This window comes from Leopardus geoffroyi, chromosome C1 (assembly GCF_018350155.1).
Source record: "Leopardus geoffroyi isolate Oge1 chromosome C1, O.geoffroyi_Oge1_pat1.0, whole genome shotgun sequence".
NCBI classification, from domain to species: domain Eukaryota; kingdom Metazoa; phylum Chordata; class Mammalia; order Carnivora; family Felidae; genus Leopardus; species Leopardus geoffroyi.
In genome coordinates, this window is record NC_059328.1 from 17045004 (window position 1) to 17064140 (window position 19137).

Consider the following 19137-nt stretch of genomic DNA (forward strand, 5'->3'; position numbering starts at 1 on the left):
GAAAATTACAAGTCAGTTGTTAAATTAATTTAGGTTTAGAATTTATCAAACAGATTCTGGCCAAAACTCTCAAAAATTAAAGCTTGTAATTTTATAGTAATTATAATAAAAACACAGTTTGAGAACATTGAGAACAAGATGATTAGATTCTGGGTTCAATTTATCTTAGGAATCAGGGTTTTTCTAAGAATGACTTTCCCAAAACTTTCTTAAAATGACCTCTTGGGGGGCGCCTGGGTGGCGCAGTCGGTTAAGCATCCGACTTCAGCCAGGTCACGATCTCGCGGTCCGTGAGTTCGAGCCCCGCGTCGGGCTCTGTGCTGGCAGCTCAGAGCCTGGAGCCTGCTTCCGATTCTGTGTCTCCCTCTCTCTGACCCTCCCCCGTTCATGCTCTATCTCTCTCTGTCCCAAAAATAAATAAACGTTGAAAAAAAAAAAAATTAAAAAAAAAATGTTAAAAAAAATGACCTCTTGGGCACCTATTGGGAGTGGTATATTAACTCTGGAACTAGTGTCCCTGAGGCAAATGCAGCCTTCCCTGTACCTCAGAACACCTCCTCTCTTTTTGTTGGTATTTTTTTTCTTTCTAGTCTTTTACATTTAGCTCTCTTCCTTTCTTCGTGTCGTTGCCTCCAACTCCTCCCTTGATTCTCTACTCCTTTTTCTTCTGTATTCTTTGGTTCTTGCCTTTCTTTTCTTCTACCTTTGCTGTAGACTTTCTGGTGAGGTACTGGGGAAAAGTCTTTTGATATCTGTCATAGGTCAAGAGACTACTGATTTCTTCGTTCAAAAGCTCTAAGTATTCTTCAGTAGATGTATTTTAGATGCTGCCTCACCCTCTTTTTTTGTGTGATTGTCAGTGTCTCCAGTAAACAACTGACCTAAGTAGGTACCAAGTTAGTATATACTCTGAACATTTTAAACCTGGTATTGGTGTTTTCTTTTTCATGAAAGAGGTGTTTTATTTTGTTTTTTTAATTTGTTTTTCCATAAATGTCAGGCATTGTTGCCCAAGAAGGAAATATCTTATTAAAGTGATCTAGGATTTGGGGAACTGTGTTTATGATACTATGTTCTGGCTAAATTTTTATCCAGTGGTTTAGTTTAAATAAGTTATCTTAGTATTTGGGGGGAAAGTTAAAGTTTCTTAAGTTTAGAATATCTTCAGTGCTTAGAGATGTGTTGATAATAGCCAAAACTTGCAATATATTATTTGTGATTCTGAAAATAAAATTATTTTTCCTTTAAAACAACTTGAAATTAAAAAAAAAAATTTCTGGGGTGAATTAGGGAAGTACTTTCCCCAGTAAAGTAGTGGCAACTTACTGGCCTGTGTAATTTAGAATTAAATGGGGCCCTAATAGTGAATCATAAAATACTATCAGGTGAATTCAAGTATTTAGAAACTGTCCAGGGACTCCAGATCTCCTGTCTTATCAGAACTAGCTCTTTCACTTGAGTTTTCATTCAAAAATTGAACAGAACCATTGTCATATAGGTATCTTAAGGTCTTTTGAGAGAAGATGTGGGTCTTGTTTTTTACCAAATCTTTTCTTCATCTCAGTCATTTTAGATGAGAAATTAATTTACTCTCTTTAAATATGTAAGTAAGGTTTGAATACGTTTCATTTTTACCAGCTTTTAAGTTTGTTTAGAAAATTTTGCTTTGCTTTCCATGATGTTGAGAATAAAATATTTTGTTAGCACAAGGTTTTGCAAAATCCGTTGGGTCAGATAATATTACTGGAGAAGATTCCTTTAGGAGAATTCTGAGAGGAGGCCAGAAGGGAAGGTTGGAGCCTTCATTACAAGGCTAAGAAATTTGAACTCGTCCTTTAAACACTGAGAGGATCTGGTCAGGGTAGCACTGAGATATTTTGTATTTTGAGTGAGAGGCGTACAAAATACATTTTTTGGAAAAATCAATCTGATGTGCTCTATTAGAGTGAACTAAAGAGGTAAAGAGACTGGCTGGGAGAGATGATTTTGGTTGTTTTGATAATCGAGTTTAGTGAATTTTGGTCAATGGGAAAATCTCAATATCAAAGTTGAACTATTATGGAAACGATGTTGGTTTTGTTGTTTGTTTGGATTTACGTAATTGGGAAGTCCTATGTTGTGGCTTAAAAATTATTTTTATATTTGTTTGCTTTTGATGATAACTGAATGTGGCCTATAGTCCTACGGTAGTCACATGAGTAAATAACGTATTTTTCATGCTAAGTATTGCTGCTTATATTTAAAATTAAAGTTTTCCTAAATGTTTCTGTGTGTTTTTACATTTATACACTTCTGAATGTATTTGTTTTTAACAAATGATGGATTTACTTGGTTTCCTAGTACCTCATCTATCAAGATAAAGGTGTTTTTTAAAGTCATGCCAACTGAACCTGAAAATGTCCTTGGAATCGTGTGGTTATTAGTAATGTCAAATAATATGGGAACATCTATAAAATAGAGTAAAAATCTCAGTTGGTCTTTACGTTTCGATACCACTGTTAAAGTGGCCTTCTGTTAGTGAATTTTTTTTTTTTCCCTTTCTTGGCTCAGTTGTTACCTTGTGTATGTTTGATTATTCCTCAAAGACGTTTTACTATATTAACTAATTTGTTAGCACTTAGCTTTTTAATTTTAATGCAAGAACATGATTTTTTTCTCCACTGCCTTTCAGCAGTTGAAAATTTTCAGAAAAGTCTTACTAGTAGTTTCTGAATTTAAATTTTGTGTTGGATAGCTGTTTAGGAACTCTGGTTTGGGAAGATATATTTCATTTTGGGTTAGAAATAGCTTAGTTGTATAAAGCTTAACACTTTCATGGAAGCTTGCTTTAAAACAATAAAATGAAATTTGAAATCGCTATTAAAATGCCTTTCTCAAGATGTTAAGTTAATGAATTTCTCAACAGAGATATCAGAACTATGTTTAAAAATACATATATGTGGGGGAGCCTGGGTGGCTCAGTCGGTTAAGCGACTTCAGCTCAGGTCATGATCTCACGGTCCGTGAGTTCAAGCCCCGCGTCAGGCTCTGTGATGTCAGTTCAGAGCCTGGAGCTCGCTTCGGATTCTGTGTCTCCCTCTCTCTCTGCCCCTCCCCCACTCTTGCTCTGTCTATCAAAAAATGAATAAGTGTTAAAAAAAATTTTTTTTTTAAATACATATATGTAAAAGCACATGCATATGTCTGTGTACCAGTTTTCCAGCCTCAGTGGTATGCTAATACTGTAATGAAGCTCAAAGGCTTACGTCAAATTATTGGTTCATTTTGTTAGATATAGTTATTAGGGTTAGCTGATTGATGACAGCTCTGTATTATAATCTATTTTATTGAATGACTGTAGGAAGAATCACTTTATCTCCTTGTTTATATTCTTTTAAGAATACATAATAACTCTTACAACAATGTAAATGAAAGAAAGTACCTGCCCTCTCTTCTGTCTTACATGGTAATTTTGGGGGTGTGTGTGTGGTGTGTATTTGAAAGAGATGTGGGCTGTTTAATGTACAGAAATCATTGATGTGAAAGATTGGTATGACAAAAAAATTTTGTGGTTTTAATAATTTTGGGGCCTTTTTCATGTAATAGTCCTGTTGTCGGTTGAAAGAATATTTCACAAAATCACATGAAAGGAGATGCAACATAAATTAGTAAAAATACTAAATTATATAAAATATATAGAATATGTGTATGGGTAGAAAAGTTTAAAATCCAGTGAAGTTTGATCACAAATACTATTAAAATGAAAATATTTATGACAAAAGATTGATTACCAAATATTTTATGAATTGCTTATTCAGTATAGCAAAAAATCTAAAAGGTAGAATCTTTTGAACTGTCCTTTACAACTTAGTATAATAGTAGAATTTGACCAGAGAAGAGCTGAAGATGGATTTCCTTACTTCAAAAGAAAAAAAGGGCGCCTGGTGGCTCAGTCGGTTGGGTGTCCAACTTCGTCTCAGGTTGTGATCTCATGGCTCGTGGTTTCGAGCCCCGCATCGGGCTCTGCTGACTGCTCGGAGCCTGGAGCCTGCTTCGGATTCTGTGTCTCCCTCTCTCTCTGCCCCTCCCCCGCTCACCCTCTGTCTCTCTCTCTCTCTCTCTCTCCAAAAATGAATAAATGTTAAAAAAAAATTTTTTGGGGGAGCGCCTGGGTGGCTCAGTCGGTTAAGCGTCCGACTTCGGCTCAGGTCATGATCTCACGGTCAGTGAGTTCAAGCCCCGCGTCCGGCTCTGTGCTGACAGCTCAGAGCCTGGAGCCTGCTTCAGATTCTGTGTCTCCCTCTCTCTCTGACCCTCCCCCGTTCATGCTCTGTCTCTGTCTCAAAAATAAATAAACATTAAAAAAAAAAAATTTTTTTTTTTTTAATTTTTTTAGAGGAAAAAAAATAAGCGGTGGCCTAATACTTATGTAACAGTCCTTATATTTTCATAGTTCTTTGTTCTTAGGTGCTGTGAGGCAGTCATACTGAGGTATTCAGTAAAGTCCTGGGTTTGGCGGCATGGCTAGTTACGGTCAGAGTTTGGTGAATAATTTTATCATGCCATAATTATTTTCAAGTGGCTTATCCCAGGCTTTTCTCTCTGATTTCTCTTGCTGTACCTTCAGGTGCAATCAGGGAGCAGGTGTAACTTGCAGGTTTCCTGAAAATGGACTCGGATTACCTCCACAGGGAGAATTATAGAATTCTGTTACAACCCCATACCCAGCAGGAGACCCTCTTTTGTAGATCTACTAGAAGTTGTTGGGAAATTCATTCCTAACAGGATTGTTTATGTTGCCATTTTGGCCTGCTAGTGTCAAATAAGTGCCTGAAATCATTTTAGTTCTCCTTATATGAAATATGATGCATACATTTAGAAAGCAGACCTAGGATTACTTTTCTTGCCCCCCCCCCCCCCTTTTTTTGTATAGCATCATTTCAGTGTTCTGATTTGGAACTGTGCTTCAGAGTAATTTACTGGAGGACTGAGAAAAAAGTCGCAGATTAATTCAAAATTTTTATATTTTGAGAGATAACATTTGGACCAAGCTATATATATTACTATGCAATACATGGTCCCCACTTTCAGATGATTTATAGCCTAGTAGAGATACAAATGTGTACATAAATCTGTAACAGAAGGTAAAATGAATCTGAAATATTAAATTTTAGTATAAAAATTTGGAGGAACTTGGAAAAAGAGTGGGACGAAAGTTAGTCTTCCTAAATTTTTGGCTTACTGGAAGAATTATTTTTAAAAATAGTGTAGAAGTGAAAAAAAAATTTTTTTTTTAAAGATTTTATTTTTAAGCAATCTCTACACCGGTCTTGAACTCACAACCTCAAAATCGAGAGTCACCTGCTCCACCAGCTAAGCCCAATGCCCTGGAAGGGAATTTTTTTTTTTTTTCCCTTAAAGAAGACAGATGGCTCCCTTACTCTTTATTTTTATTTATTTATTTTTTTAATTTGAGAGAGAGTGCAAGCTGGGGAGAGGGGCAGAGGGAGAGAAAAAGAATCCCAAGCAGGTTCTGCACTGACATGGGGCTCAATCTCACAAACTGAGATTATGACCTGAACTGAAATTAAGACTCGGACTCTCAATCAACTGAGCCACCCAGGCGCCCCTGGACAGGAAATTTAAAGAGAAAGAGAAGGGGAAGGGGAGGGGAAGGGGAAGGAAAAGTGGAGACATTTTCTACGCAAAGTAAGATTGCCCCAATCTTGGCAGTTCCTCATTGACTTTATTATACAACCATTAATTGTAAAACTACAGTGCTTTGTTCCTGGCATGGTGCTGGGTTCTGAGGGTGCAGCGCTGAAGACTAGGTCTTTCTGCAAAGAATTCATAGTCCTCTTTAGGGTTACAAATTTAATAACTGGCTACAATGAAGAAACAATATGATAAAAGTGTATTCAAAGTACGGTGAGAACCCAGAAGTTGTTTTTAAATGTTTTTCCCCAAATTGGATTTTGGAAGTTTTACATGAAATGTGAAGGAATTAGGCTTTTATGAAGCAGTTGAGATCCTTGATTCTTTTTTTTTTTTTTTAATTTTTTTTTTTTTTAACGTTTATTTATCTTTGAGACAGAGAGAGACAGAGCATGAACGGGGGAGGGGCAGAGAGAGAGGAGACACAGAATCCGAAGCAGGCTCCAGGCTCTGAGCCATCAGCCCAGAGCCCGACGCGGGGCTCGAACTCACGGACCACGAGATCGTGACCTGAGTTGAAGTCGGACGCTTAACCGACTGAGCCACCCAGGCACCCCTGAGATCCTTGATTCTTAACTGTTAACTGCTTTTGGCCAAAACCACTGAATCAAATGCTACCAGTTTTAGGTTCAGTCTTTGACAGATTGAGCTGCTTTTAATGATTTCATTTCACTGATTGATTAGGTTTTTTTTTTTTTAATTAAGGCAAATTAGTAATTTGTTTAGCTGAGCAACTTTACTTTTATAATTTCCTTTCTTTTTGCTACCATCCTTTTTTGGTCTGCTCATGATATGATAGAACAGATACTTTGTCTATGAGGATTTTCTCATCTGCAAAATGGGACTTGATACGAGAGATCAAAGGAGAAAATATAAATTCCACTTTTGTGTACAAACATCTTGTATTTATTAAACACAGACTTGAACTAGGAATAGGGTTAACAAATGGTAACATTTTGCAGTATTTGCTAATTACGGTGGCCTCAAACATTTGAAGATAGGGGGTTTTTTTTTCCTTTTTTTTTTTTTTGACATCTTCTGATGTGAAGATAGAAGAACACATATGATTAATTAATGCCTAAGAAGTCAAATCTCCCTGTAGCAGTGTAGACTCAAATCATACTGAGGTTGGGAAGAGCCTCTGATTGTGGTCTGGGAAGATACAAGATAGCCAGCATTCTGAGAAATTTATTTGAGCAGAAAAAAGGTATTCTCTTGTTGAAATTAATTCATGGTTATCAGTTGTGAAAAGTTATTACAGTTCTTTTAATAGCAGGTCCAGGGTAAAATTCACTATTGGCCTTTTTAGAAATAGGTGAGGAATACCTACCTGGCTGGCTTGGTGAGAAGAGCATGTGACTCTTGATCTTGGAGTCCTGAATCCAAGCCCCACGTTGAGCGTAGAGATTGCTTACATACATAAACTTCAAACAAACAAACAAACAGGTGAATAACTAGAAAAGTAAGCTTTGTTGTTAACTACTCAAATTCACATTAAGCTTGGTAGTCGAGCAACATAACATAGCATCTAAATTGTAAACTTTCTTTGGAACATTTTGAAAACTGAACTATAAGCCAAGATTTTACAACAAAATAGGTGAGGAAAGTCCCTACTATGGAATGTGGAGGGAAATAGCATATGAAAAAGTCCATTCTTTCCTTTGGCTTCTAAAAGCTTTGCTTTCCTTTTTAGCTTATAGGGCTTTTATTTTGTATAGGATTTCTGGTACTGAGGTTTCTCACTTCTGCTCCAATGTTAAAAAGTCTTCAGGTGTAGATCAGCAGTGCTACTGCTCCTCCAGTGGTAAAGGGAGAAAATTTTAGGCAGGTTCCTACCTTAGGCAGCACCCTTTTCCTGCTTTCTGGGCCTTAATGACAGTATAACACTAGGATTGCTGTTCTAGTTGGAACCCATAGATTTCATTCTGGATAATTTTGTTGGAGAGTATTGATCAATGTTAGCTGTGTTAACTGCCTATGATGTGCTTCAAAGGAATGCCTGAGGCTTTCCCTTTAGGCCAGTTTCATCTATCTCAGGGGACCCAATTCACTTGCCTTTGCATTTCTTTGAACTGCTGTAGATCATTTATTCTGTCCAGAATCATAGTCAAAAAGTTAGGAAAGGGATGCATTAAGAGCAGTGTATTTGAGGTTATTTTTAAAGCCACCTTTCACTATGGAGAGGACTGGAAGGCAGCAGGAAGTGGTTATAGTCACCAATAACTCGCTACCTTTCAATTATTTAAAAAAAATTTTTTTGTCATTTGTCTGTGTTGACCAATTCCTCTTTGAAACTGTGACTTTCCTTATGAGATTAGTCATACATTTAAAACTGCTTCAAATTCTCTGAGCCTATTGTTACCCCCATGCTATTTTAAGATTTTTTTTAGGGGTGCCTGGGTGGCTCAGTCGGTTAAGCGTCCAACTTCAGCACAGGTCATGATCTTTCTGTTTGTGAGTTCAAGCCCCGCATTGGGCTCTGTGCTGACAGCTCAGAGCCTGGAGCCTGTTTCAGATTCTGTGTCTCCCTCTGTCTCTGTTCCTCCCCCACTCATACTCTGTCTCTGTCTCGCTCTCAAAAATGAATAAAAACATTAAAAAATGTTTTTTAATATTTAAAGTGTCCCCTCTCTTTCTGTCCCTCCCTTCACCTCCTCGTGCTCTTTTTCTCAAAAATAAACATTAAAAAAAATTTTTTTAAGACTTTAAAGTTTTAGTCCTAAAGTTCTAGTCTTTAATTACTTTAAAGACTGAGTAATTAAGTAAAAAATATTTCCGTTTAATTTTACCTAAATTTTCCCTAAATTTTGCATTTGGTCCACTGCATTACTACTCCTGACTTAAAAGAACTTGGAGCCATCTTGAAAGTCCCTTATCCGTTTTATCAAGTCTGTTGTAAAGTCATGTAACTTCCTGTGCATAGCTTCTTTGACTTGTTATTGTTATGCCCTATCCACTTTCATTGTCATCTTTTTATTCTAGTGAATTTCACTTGATATCTAACTTAATCAGCCTTTCAATTGGATCTCCTTTGTGTAGGTCACCTTTTTTCCTGTAATCCATCTGGTACAAAGTGACCGGATTAGTTTAATTAAAGTATCACTTGTTTTGCTGTTTTCTGTGACAGGTCATACAGTTACCCCATTATTATTAAGATCAAGTTTAGGTTTTGTCACTGAGGGTGGCCCCTTTTACCTATCCTGCTCTCCCACTTCTGTAAGTACTGTGTCATTCTATACCATGTCTGTGCTTTTCTCCTTGCTTTTATAAGTGTTCTAGACCATATTGGTGGTTTGACTGCCTCCCAGTATATCCAGACCTCTGTGGATTTATTGAGAAAAGCTTCCCTGATTCCTCATCTGTATTAGCCTCTTGTTTCCCTTTTTTTAAAAAAAAGTTTCTTGGGGCGCCTGGGTGGCTCAGTCAGTTAAGCGTCCGACTTCAGCTCAGATCATGATCTCATGGTTTGTGAGTTGGAGCCCTGCATCAGGCTCTGCGCTGACAGTTCAGAGCCTGGAGCCTGCTTTGGGTTCTGTGTGTGTCTCTCTCTCTGCTCCTCCCCTGCTTGCACTCTGTCTGCCTGTCTGTCTCTCTCTTTCTCTCTCAAAAATAAACAAACATAAAAAAATAAAATTTAAAAAAGTTTCTTTGTGGATTTTTTTTTTATCTTTCCCCAGGTAGATTATAAGCCCTTTGAAAATAAGTATTTAACCTGTTCCACTTTCTATTTGTGCTTGGCAGTTTTGAGATAGGTATTTGGTAAACATTGAATTAGTGAGATTATTAAAATATAAACTGAGGTGTTAATAAGAGCAGAAACTTATGTCTTTAAAGATGGTTTAAACTTTTAAGATTTTTTCCCCCTCTGCTAACGTGTCAGGTTTGATTGAAAACAAGAGCTTGGCAGTCACTTTGTTCTGTAAATTTGGTAAATTTTTGATTAAATAAATTTTAATAAATTGTTGTGGTTTTTTTTTTTTTTTTTTAAATTATTGCTTCCCAGAAGAGTTAGGAATTTCTCAAATTGTGTACAAAGTTATCAACATGAATATGATTTCAAGAAACTAAATAGTCACGGGGTGCCTGGGTGGCTCAGTGGGTTGAGCATCTGACTTCGGCTCAGGTTGTGGTCTTGCACTCTGTGAGTTAGAGCCCCATGTCTGGCTCTGTGCTGACCACTCAGAGCCTGGAGCCTGCTTTGGATTCTGCCCCTCCCCCGCTCATTCTTTGTCTCTCAAAAATTAATAAGCATTAACAAGAAACCAAATAGTCACAATGTGAGTCTGTTGGTCAGTATGTACCTGAGAACAACACGTCAGTGATCCTGCCCTTCTTGCTTGTCAGATAAAAAATACTTGAAAGTCATCTTAGATTTCCTTTTAAGATATTGGCAGAATGGTCTCTTGGGAATCTGAATCGAGACTATACCTACAATGCTTCACTGTTCTTCAAGAATAACCTAACAGGTCTGTAGAAGGTTTATTGGAGGGCAACCGAAGAGCTGCTATGTAAGATAAATCAAAAAGATTTTATCTTCAATTTGTAGAAGATATACACAAATACAGGACTTAAGGGTCTCTCCTTTAAACTTGAGTGTGTGTGTGTGTGTGTGTGTGTGTGTGTGTGTGTAGTGAGAATGAAAACAAAAGGAGGTCTCCGCAGTAGTGCCACAATCAAGGTGATAGGAAAAAGTTGCTTTTGTATATATTTTCATTTTCTATTTTGAGTTTGAGCTCATGGAAGATAACAACTATACTTGCCTGCTGTTCCATGTCCTTTTGCAGCAGAGTCCTAGGACAGAAGGACCCAAAGAGCAAATGATATGGCATTTTATATGTTCTAATCAGAGACAATCCTGGATGGAAAGTTAGCTGCAAATATTTGTATGTGTGTGGTTTTTAAGAAAATGATGGAAGAATTGGTCTACAATATCACTAATAAAGATGATGCTGTTATCTGTCTTTGGAGAAGTAGGCACCCTCCAAATACTCATGACTGCGTTATGATTAGAAAATAGCAACTTCCTCTTCTGAACCTTCATCAAGTCAAATGATACGTTGTTCCTTTACTTAATGTTAAGCACTTATTTTGTTTTTCATAATTTCTTACATGTTTATATCGCCTGTTTGGTTTTACTCTATTTCTTTGCTTATGCAATGCTTTGGAGTTTCTTTTTTGACTTTCTGCTGTTAAGAGACATCCCTTTAAAAAAAACTTCCCAGGGTATTGAATATTTTTCATATTACTCCTATATATTTTTATCAACTAACAGTATATGAATTTTGTTCCTTTTTTCAAAAGCAGAAGACAAAAAAGACTTCCCTGCCTTGTTATAAAAGAGCAATCTTGTTAACCTTTTGAGCACATAAGTCAGGCTTAAGAAATCTATGTTTCTATTAAATACCATTGACAGAAAAACAGTCAAGAGCTACCTGCAGGTTAAAATAATTTAGCATTCTGTATGACATGTAGCGGGGGAAGAAGGAAAATGATAGAAATGGGAAGGATAAAATAATTCAGACTTAGTGGCTAGCATGAAAGTGGTTTTTGTTTCATTAATTTTTAGAAATGGTGAGATGCCTTTGTGACAAGAGACTGTTGCTTTTATTCCTTGCCGAGCTGGGAACGTAATTTGAGAGAGAGGAGCTATATTGTTCCTAATGCTTAAATGTTTCTTGGAAACTGTATTTATTTTATTGTGTTGAGCCCACCCCCTTGAGTCAGTCTTTTGATCTAGTGGGTTCTGTTTGGAAGAGTTTCTTTAAAAAAACTCTGAAAGATTTTTTATGAATAAATTTAGAAGTAATTAAGAGTATTTTTTATTTAGACTTTAAAAATTTTAACAAAGGGCCTGCATTTTCAAGATGTTTGCAGATTGGATTTTGTAACTGGAGTCATCTCTTCATAATTATATGCCCTTTTTTAAAGGCTGTAAACAACAAATCCTATACCTTGTGCCTTGTATGAGAACCATAACCTTCTAGAACCTAAAGGGCCTGTCAGGAGTATAGTGAGATAGCTTTAGAATGAGATTCTATTCTACCTTAACAGCAGAGCGTGTACCTTCTAGCAACATATACTAATGTCAGGAATCATTTCTATCTAAACACTTTGGTATACATGAAGATAGAGGTGTCATTTTCACTTTCCTGTTCCCTTTTAATTCAAATGGTAGATAATCAATCTTTCTTGTTGAGATTCTTTTAAAATAAACTAATGAAGCTTGTCCAGTTTTAGATCACTGGAGAGTGTTTTCATATCTTCCAAAGATCATGCTGTAGTTTCCCCATAATGTACCAGGTAGACAGAAGCTTAAGAAGATCATAGCATCTGTTTTGGTGATAGATTTTGGAAGAGTCCGGAAGATCATCTATCCTGACTTTGATCGAACTTTCAAGCTGTGATACTTTTCTTGAAGTTTTCTATATATTAGTCAATGAGGAAAATTTCTTAGGCTTACTGTGTAGCTTGAGGTAGGAGACCCCCTCCCTACCATATCTCCCCCTACCCTCCCACTATGTGTGTCTATCTACTTTACTTGGCATATGACTGCAGGGTGTCTTGTGGTACAGTTGAAAGTTTTACTAAGGAGGCCTGGCATATTCAGATCTAGCACTGTCTAGCATGCTTAGTAAATGAAACTTGTTTTGGAGCTGAGTCTTTACAGATCTTTGAAGTCAAAGGGAGAATTTTTCATTAAAACTATAAGTCTTGGGACACCTGGGTGGCTCAGTTGGTCAAGCGTCCAACTCTTGATCTCAGCTCAGGTCTTGATCTCAGGGTCATGAGTTCAGGCCCCACTTTGGGCTCCATGCTGGGCGTGAAGCCTACTTAAAAATACATAAATAAAATTGTAAGTCTTGTTATTTTATGTATATTCTTTTTGGATAGAAAGGTGAAGATAAAGAGATTGAGCAGATGCTGAATTGCTGCAGCTCTAGACCCTAGAGCCCTGCCACACCTACCACTCTTAGCATAGCAACAAGTAGTAAAAGACATCTGGAATCCTTTTTTCCCCCAATCCATGCTGGACTGACAGGAAGGATTTAGTGATTAGAAATACTATGTACTTTGTTCTCCTACTTTTCAACAAGAATCAGTGTGTACAGTTGAAATTTTCTGACCAGAATTTGGAAGACTATGATGTGATTCCCTGGGCCTGATTTGAGAAGAAGGAGCTCTCTTGAATATGGGTTTACTAGTTGGTGGTGAATTTGTGAGTCGCCAACTATTAGGCCTTTATGTCCAGATATTATCTTAATTTATGGAGTAAGGTCCCTGAGTTCTCCTCTTTCCTTCCACAGGGCAAGCAGGAGGACTTCAAGACGACAGTTCTGGAGGGTATGGAGACGGCCAAGCATCAGGTGAGGGTGGCATTAGATGCTTGCCACTTAGTAGCAAGAGCCGCCAAGTCAGGGATTGATGCTTGCAAGAGTTTTTGGCTATGGTATCCACATTTTAGCCAGAAGCACAGGGGAAATTTAACTCTCAGGACAGAGTAGTAGAATAGGAGAGTGTAGCCAGAACAAAGGCAAGCAAAACCTTTTGAAGTCCTCAGGCCGATCTCAGCCCTCCACTCTTCATGTTTTTGAGGAGATGGCAGGTACTTTTCTCCCCAGCAGCTTTTATAGTAACAGTAAACATATAAAACAGAATCATGGGACCTTTAAAAAGAAATACAGCTGAACACACAGAGAGGAGGAGCCATAGGCCAAAAGCCTTCCAAAAAAAAAAAAAAAAAGGACGGAAAGGCGTTCTAGGACTAGTCAGATGAATTATGCAGGTAAGGGACTTTTCAGAAATGGTTGTTAGATAGTATTGGGTACATTTTTTTCAGTTAACATTGCATAATTATTTTGTAGTGTAAACATTTTGTCACATGAAAATTAGTCATTTTTTTAAAAGTCTGCTCAAAATGCTCTTTCTTTTCAGACCAAACTATGAGATTTTTACTTGTAGGAAAAAGTAAAAGGTTAAATGATTTATAGGGCCCATCTGGAGCCATTAAAGTTTGTTCCAGGAATCCAAAGTAGTATGTCTGGATTTCATCCTTTGCCCAGGATGTTTTTGCGTGGTTCAATGCTCAAAACTGACTGATACATGTATATACGTTATGATAGAACTGGAATAGGTGTTACTTCACTTTTGGAGTTTGTCACTTTTCAACTGTTAAGTCTACTTTAAAATTATTTGTCTTTTGCAGTTTGTGTACACCAGGTCTAGGAAATATTTGTATTTTACTCTCTTGGGTCAAAATTCACTGTTAATGCAGCAATTAGTACTTAGGGGATCCAGAATGTTAGAGGTAGACTTGTTTCAGTGCTGTCCCAAGGGTTGGAGGTTGATAATCAGTACATGGTTATTTTAGAGGAGTTAAAATCCTCATTCAGAGTATCTGTGGCAGATAAACCTTCTAAGAATGCTCTTTATTAAATGATGCACAAGTGGATCTTCCATGGAACTGTTGAGGATCAGGGATAGCCTTTAGAGCTTTAATCTTGAAGAAATAAATTGAGTTTCCTTGTTGCTTTTTGTTTTAACGTGAGTAAATTTACTCTTTTGCTTTAGTAAATAATATGTTGTATTGCTGAAAGTAAAAACAGACTTTCATATAAAACTGTGGTGCTTCTGACTTACTGTTTAGTAGAACATGATTTTTTTACAGTGTTTCCAAGAGTGGTGGTGACTATTCTAAACCCTTCAAGATCTCTCTTCAGATCTTTGCCATATTCAGAAGCATGCATTTGTAAGATGATCAGTTAGAAGCATGTGCTTGTAAGCGATCAACATTCTTTTTTTTAAAATAAAGCCAAATGACCCTCATGGGTATCTTGGGACCAGGATCATATCTTGACTTTTATAAATCCACATCAAGTTGGTGTATACGTCTTAAATCTTAAAAGTTAAGGGAACTTGAGGTCATTTTCCCTAACTTCCTGCAGTCAAACAGATATTGTATCCACCCATTTTATGGATGAGGACTTGAAACAGTTAAATGGTATGACCAAGGATACACAAACACTTGGAGGAGTGAGAGAACCCCGAGATCTTCTTTCTTATGCATAGACTAGTCCTTATATCCTCCCTCATAGAATCATTTAAAGTGTGCGTTTACCCTAAAAACAAAAAATCTAAAGCATAAGAAATTATATGATTCTCCTCTTTTTCTTTCGTCTACCCCTATTCTTTATTTTTAAACTATTATAGGACTGAATATGGTGCATCTAGAGTTTACTAATTTAAGTAGTCTTTTGTATGAGGATTCTTGTGAGACTTTTGTTTTCCTTCTTCAACTAGAAATCTAGTTAATTTATCTACCTCATGAAAAAGAAATGAAAGCTAGTAACTTTTATGGAGGCCTTCTTTTCTTTTAAGTGTTATATCTCTGTTACCTTATTCTACTCAAGGTGCTACTTATATGTCAGAATCAGGGAGGAAATGATTTCATGGAATAGAGGGTCTATATCCTCACCTCCCTCCCGCCCCTTTCTGCTTCTCTAATCTACCCAAAAAGATCTTTATATTCCCTTAAATATTTTATGACTTTTAACTATGTTTTCGGAGAAAGTGTGAGCCTGTCAGACCATTAGAAAGGCATTTCTGCTTTAGCATGACTGCATTTTGAAAGGTGATGCTGGAATTTCCTGTGTGAAATTGAGAGAAAGGAATTGAACTGAGGGGCAAGATTGATATGTAGGCAGCCTTGAAACTTTAAAAAAATTAGGATAGCATCTTTGAAACATTCTAAATTTCCGGAATACCAGATTCTGTTAAGAGCACACAAACACTAAGTGTAAATTAGGTCTGAATTATATGTACTACTGGTACTTTTTAATAAGGATATTATTAAAGTCAATTGTATTCTTTAAGGTTTTTCCTTCAAAAGGTGATACTTATGAGTTACATTATCCAGAGTGGTCTGTTAGTTCATTTTGGAAATATCCTATTAAAAGAGTGCTTTACTTAGCTTTTGAACAGCTTAGGTTCCAAGTTAACCTATTTTTTGATTCTTTGATAAAAGGTTAGAATATACAATTTTCACTTTTATATTGATAGTGGTCTTCCTTCCTTGAAATAATAGTCTTCATCCCTAAAAACCAAGAGGAAGAAAATAATTACAGAGTAGAGACTTTTTTGTTTTTAAAAATTGACAAAGTATTTAAGAATAACCGGGTGTTTTGGATGTTATGTAGAAGAGAGAAATGGAGAAGAATATTACTCCACACATATATTAGTGCCACAACTTTTGGCTTCTTTAATTCCTTTTGATAATCATTTGGTGTTTGATTTAAAGGCACTTTTTTTTTTTTTTTTTTAATGTTTGTTTATTTTAGAGAGAGAGCAAGCAGGGGCAGGGCACAGAGAGGGGGAGACAGAGGATCTGAAGCAGATTCTACACTGTCAGCATAGAGCTCAATGCAAGGCTTGATCCCACGAACAATGAGATCATGACCTGAGCTGAAGTCGGACGCTTACTGACTAAGCCACCTAGGTACCCCTAAAGATACTTCTAAAACTGCCACATGACTTATGTAAATTAAAAAAAAATTTATTCATTTTTGAGAGACAGAAAGTGAGTAAGGGAGGGGCAGAGAGAGAGGGAGACACAGAATCTGAAGCAGGCTCCAGGCTCTGAGCTGTCAGCACAGAGCCCAAGGTAGGGCTCAAACTCATGGAGCCACGAGATCATGACCTGAGCCAAAGTCAGATGCTTAACTAACTGAGCCACTTAGGCGCCCCTAAATTTTTTAAATTGTTACATATTCTCAAGATTCTCAAAGTTAGCCAACTATTTTAGAGTGTTTTTTGACATACAAGCACTTGGAATGAGGAGCCAAATATCATAAAATTTAGTGTTTTTCCCTATGTGGTTTTTTGACTGTCTTTGACAGTAATATTTTGCAGTAGGATTGCTGTTCAATGATGACTTAATAAGCATGTAGAAATTAGTGTAGCTAAAAAAGAAAACTACCCGTTTTGGGGAGGAAGAAGTACGGTTTATAGAGTTCGTTGGTTTTCATGTTAATCGTATACACTTATGAAGGTAACCTATTTTAAGAGATATTTGTTCTGAGTACTCAGGATTATTGTGTAGATAATGCCCATTATAATGAGACATGTTTTTGGTCTTGGTTTTAATTTTTGTTTATTTTGATTGGGTGGTAGGTGACTAGGGACATCAAAGCTATATATAGTTTTAGAAAATTTCACATTACTGAAATAACCTACATCCCTGATAGCCAGCCTTTTTTTTTCTTGCCTTAATTTCATGTTCTACCCTCAGTAGTATGGCTCTTACTGATTATTTTTTTCCTTAGGGAATAATTAATCGTCCTGACAGTTTTTAAGTTAGATTCATTAAATGAGAGAATTGTTGGTTTAGTAATGTAAGTACATGTGTCCTCATTATCTACTGTCAGTGGGTAAATTTTTCTTCTCTCCCAAGAATTTTGTTTCTTAATATGCAGTCCATATTAATTAGGCATTTTTGCTTGACCTCTTGTTAACCATTTCTAGGTAGTGTTTAATGTCTTTGTGGAAACAACACCCTAATAGCTTAGCTATAATTTTCTAAGTTACATCTTTACCTGCCTTGTTCTTTTTATTTTCTTAGTCTCACTGTGCCTTTCCTTTAATTTTGTTTCCATTATCACTGTTTCTAACTTCTTGTTTTATGTGCTTTAAATGATTAAATATGGATATCTGGAGCCTATTTTATTGCATATAATTACTTCAATGGTGTTGAATTCTGAAACTCTTTAAATTATGTCTTGATATTTCCATGAGCTGGTAGTTAAGTATATCTTTTATAAGGTGACCTTAGAGATAGAGATAAAATTCATGTAAGTATATTTGTAAGGACATCTTAGAAAGATGTACTTAACTACTACGATGTACTAACTACATATAAAAATACCCAATTTGAAGAGTTTCAAAATAATACATTTCAAAATAATACATTTCAAAATAATACAATTTTACTTGTATAGAGGATATGTATACATTATATGTACATGTAGTATACAGTATGCAGTAGCATACTTTACTTGCAGTGTGTAGTAAAGCATTCCCAATGTTTTTGCTGGGAAAGGTAAATTCCTTGCTTTCTTCTGTGTCTTCATCGTAGTCTGCCTAACTGATCTCACTGTTTGCCAGTATTGACTTATGGAACTAATGGGTGGTACCACTGATGAGATATGCGTTCCTTACTGTTGGTTATTAAACCTTAAAGACCTCTCCATGTTCTCTGCTATAATCTTAAAAGACAGCATATGGTTGTATTTTCACTCTAGTTTCTTTTGCTTTTCTGTTCACATATTTTCCTCTATTCTGGTTCTTTAGTTTTAAGATTTAATGTGCACTATCAGTGATGCTAATTTTAATTAGAGTATCTTCTAGTGTTACAAAGTTATGTTGTGGATGAAGAAAATATGCTCAAGGCTTTGTTATGTTTTCTAAGGTAGATTGTGTCACTCATTACTAAACTGTAATTTTTGGAATGTTAAGCTCAAAAAAGTGAGTAAATTCTAAAGATGTTGAGCTTTTGGACAAAATAAAAAAATTTTTTTTAAAGGAAGTAAGATCAGTCTGTGAATGAGGCAGAGCTTTACAGGGGTTCTTCAGGCAAAAAAACGCAGTCTCGTTATCCCTAGTTTTGTGTTTACTTGCACGTTTCCCAGAAGTCCTTTGCTTTCTTTGCTAGGTGTGGAGGGTGCAGCTTTCCAGAGTAGACTTCCTCATGACCGGATGACTTCTCAAGAAGCAGCCTGTTTTCCAGATATTATCAGTGGACCACAGCAGACCCAGAAGGTTTTTCTGTTCATTAGAAACCGCACAGTAAGTTTCCATGTCTGCTTTTTTCCATTTGGATTATTAATAGTGCTTATTACTTTTATGGAGAATATGGGGAAAAAGGAAAGAATTATAAAATTATCTATAACATGTACCACTATCCAGAGGTAACCATTGTTAAAAGTTAGTTGTTTTTTTCTCTTCAGGTAGTTTTTTAGAAGTATACTTAATTTTTGTTTTTAAAAAATTGAAATGCTATTTCCATACATTCTTTGCATCCTTTTCATTCTTCATAACCTCATAAATGCAAAGAATCTTTATTTAAACTTAAAAAAATTTTTTTATTTATTTTAAATGTTTGTTTTGAGAGGGAGAAAGGGAATCCCAAGAAGGCTCTCTTTGTACTGTCAGCATGGAGCCCGATGTGGGGCTTGATCCCACGAATCATGAGATCATGACCTGAGCCAAAATCAGGAGTTGGATGCTCAACTGACATAACCACCCAGACATCCCTGTTATTTTAAATAAACTCCACACCACATGTGGGGCTCGAACTCACAACCCGGAGATCAAGAGTCTGGTGTTCTACTGACTGAGCCAGCCAGGTGCCCCAGACTTTTTTTTTTTAATGTTTATTTTTGAGAAAGAGAA

The 19137-nt window shown here is 36.4% G+C and overlaps 1 protein-coding gene across 4 annotated transcripts in view; it reads left to right on the forward strand.

Moving 5' to 3' along the window:
• The window catches only part of KDM1A (lysine demethylase 1A), a 61927-nt gene that overhangs the window by 10132 nt on the left and 32658 nt on the right, over positions 1-19137 (forward strand). For 2 of the 4 annotated variants that reach the window (XM_045476087.1, XM_045476089.1), the window contains exons 3-4: positions 12999-13058; positions 18398-18531. In XM_045476087.1, the coding sequence (XP_045332043.1) occupies positions 12999-13058; positions 18398-18531 (194 nt within the window). The remainder of the gene's footprint in view (positions 1-12998; positions 13059-18397; positions 18532-19137) is intronic. The other 2 variants (XM_045476090.1, XM_045476091.1) reach the window with 1 other exon arrangement.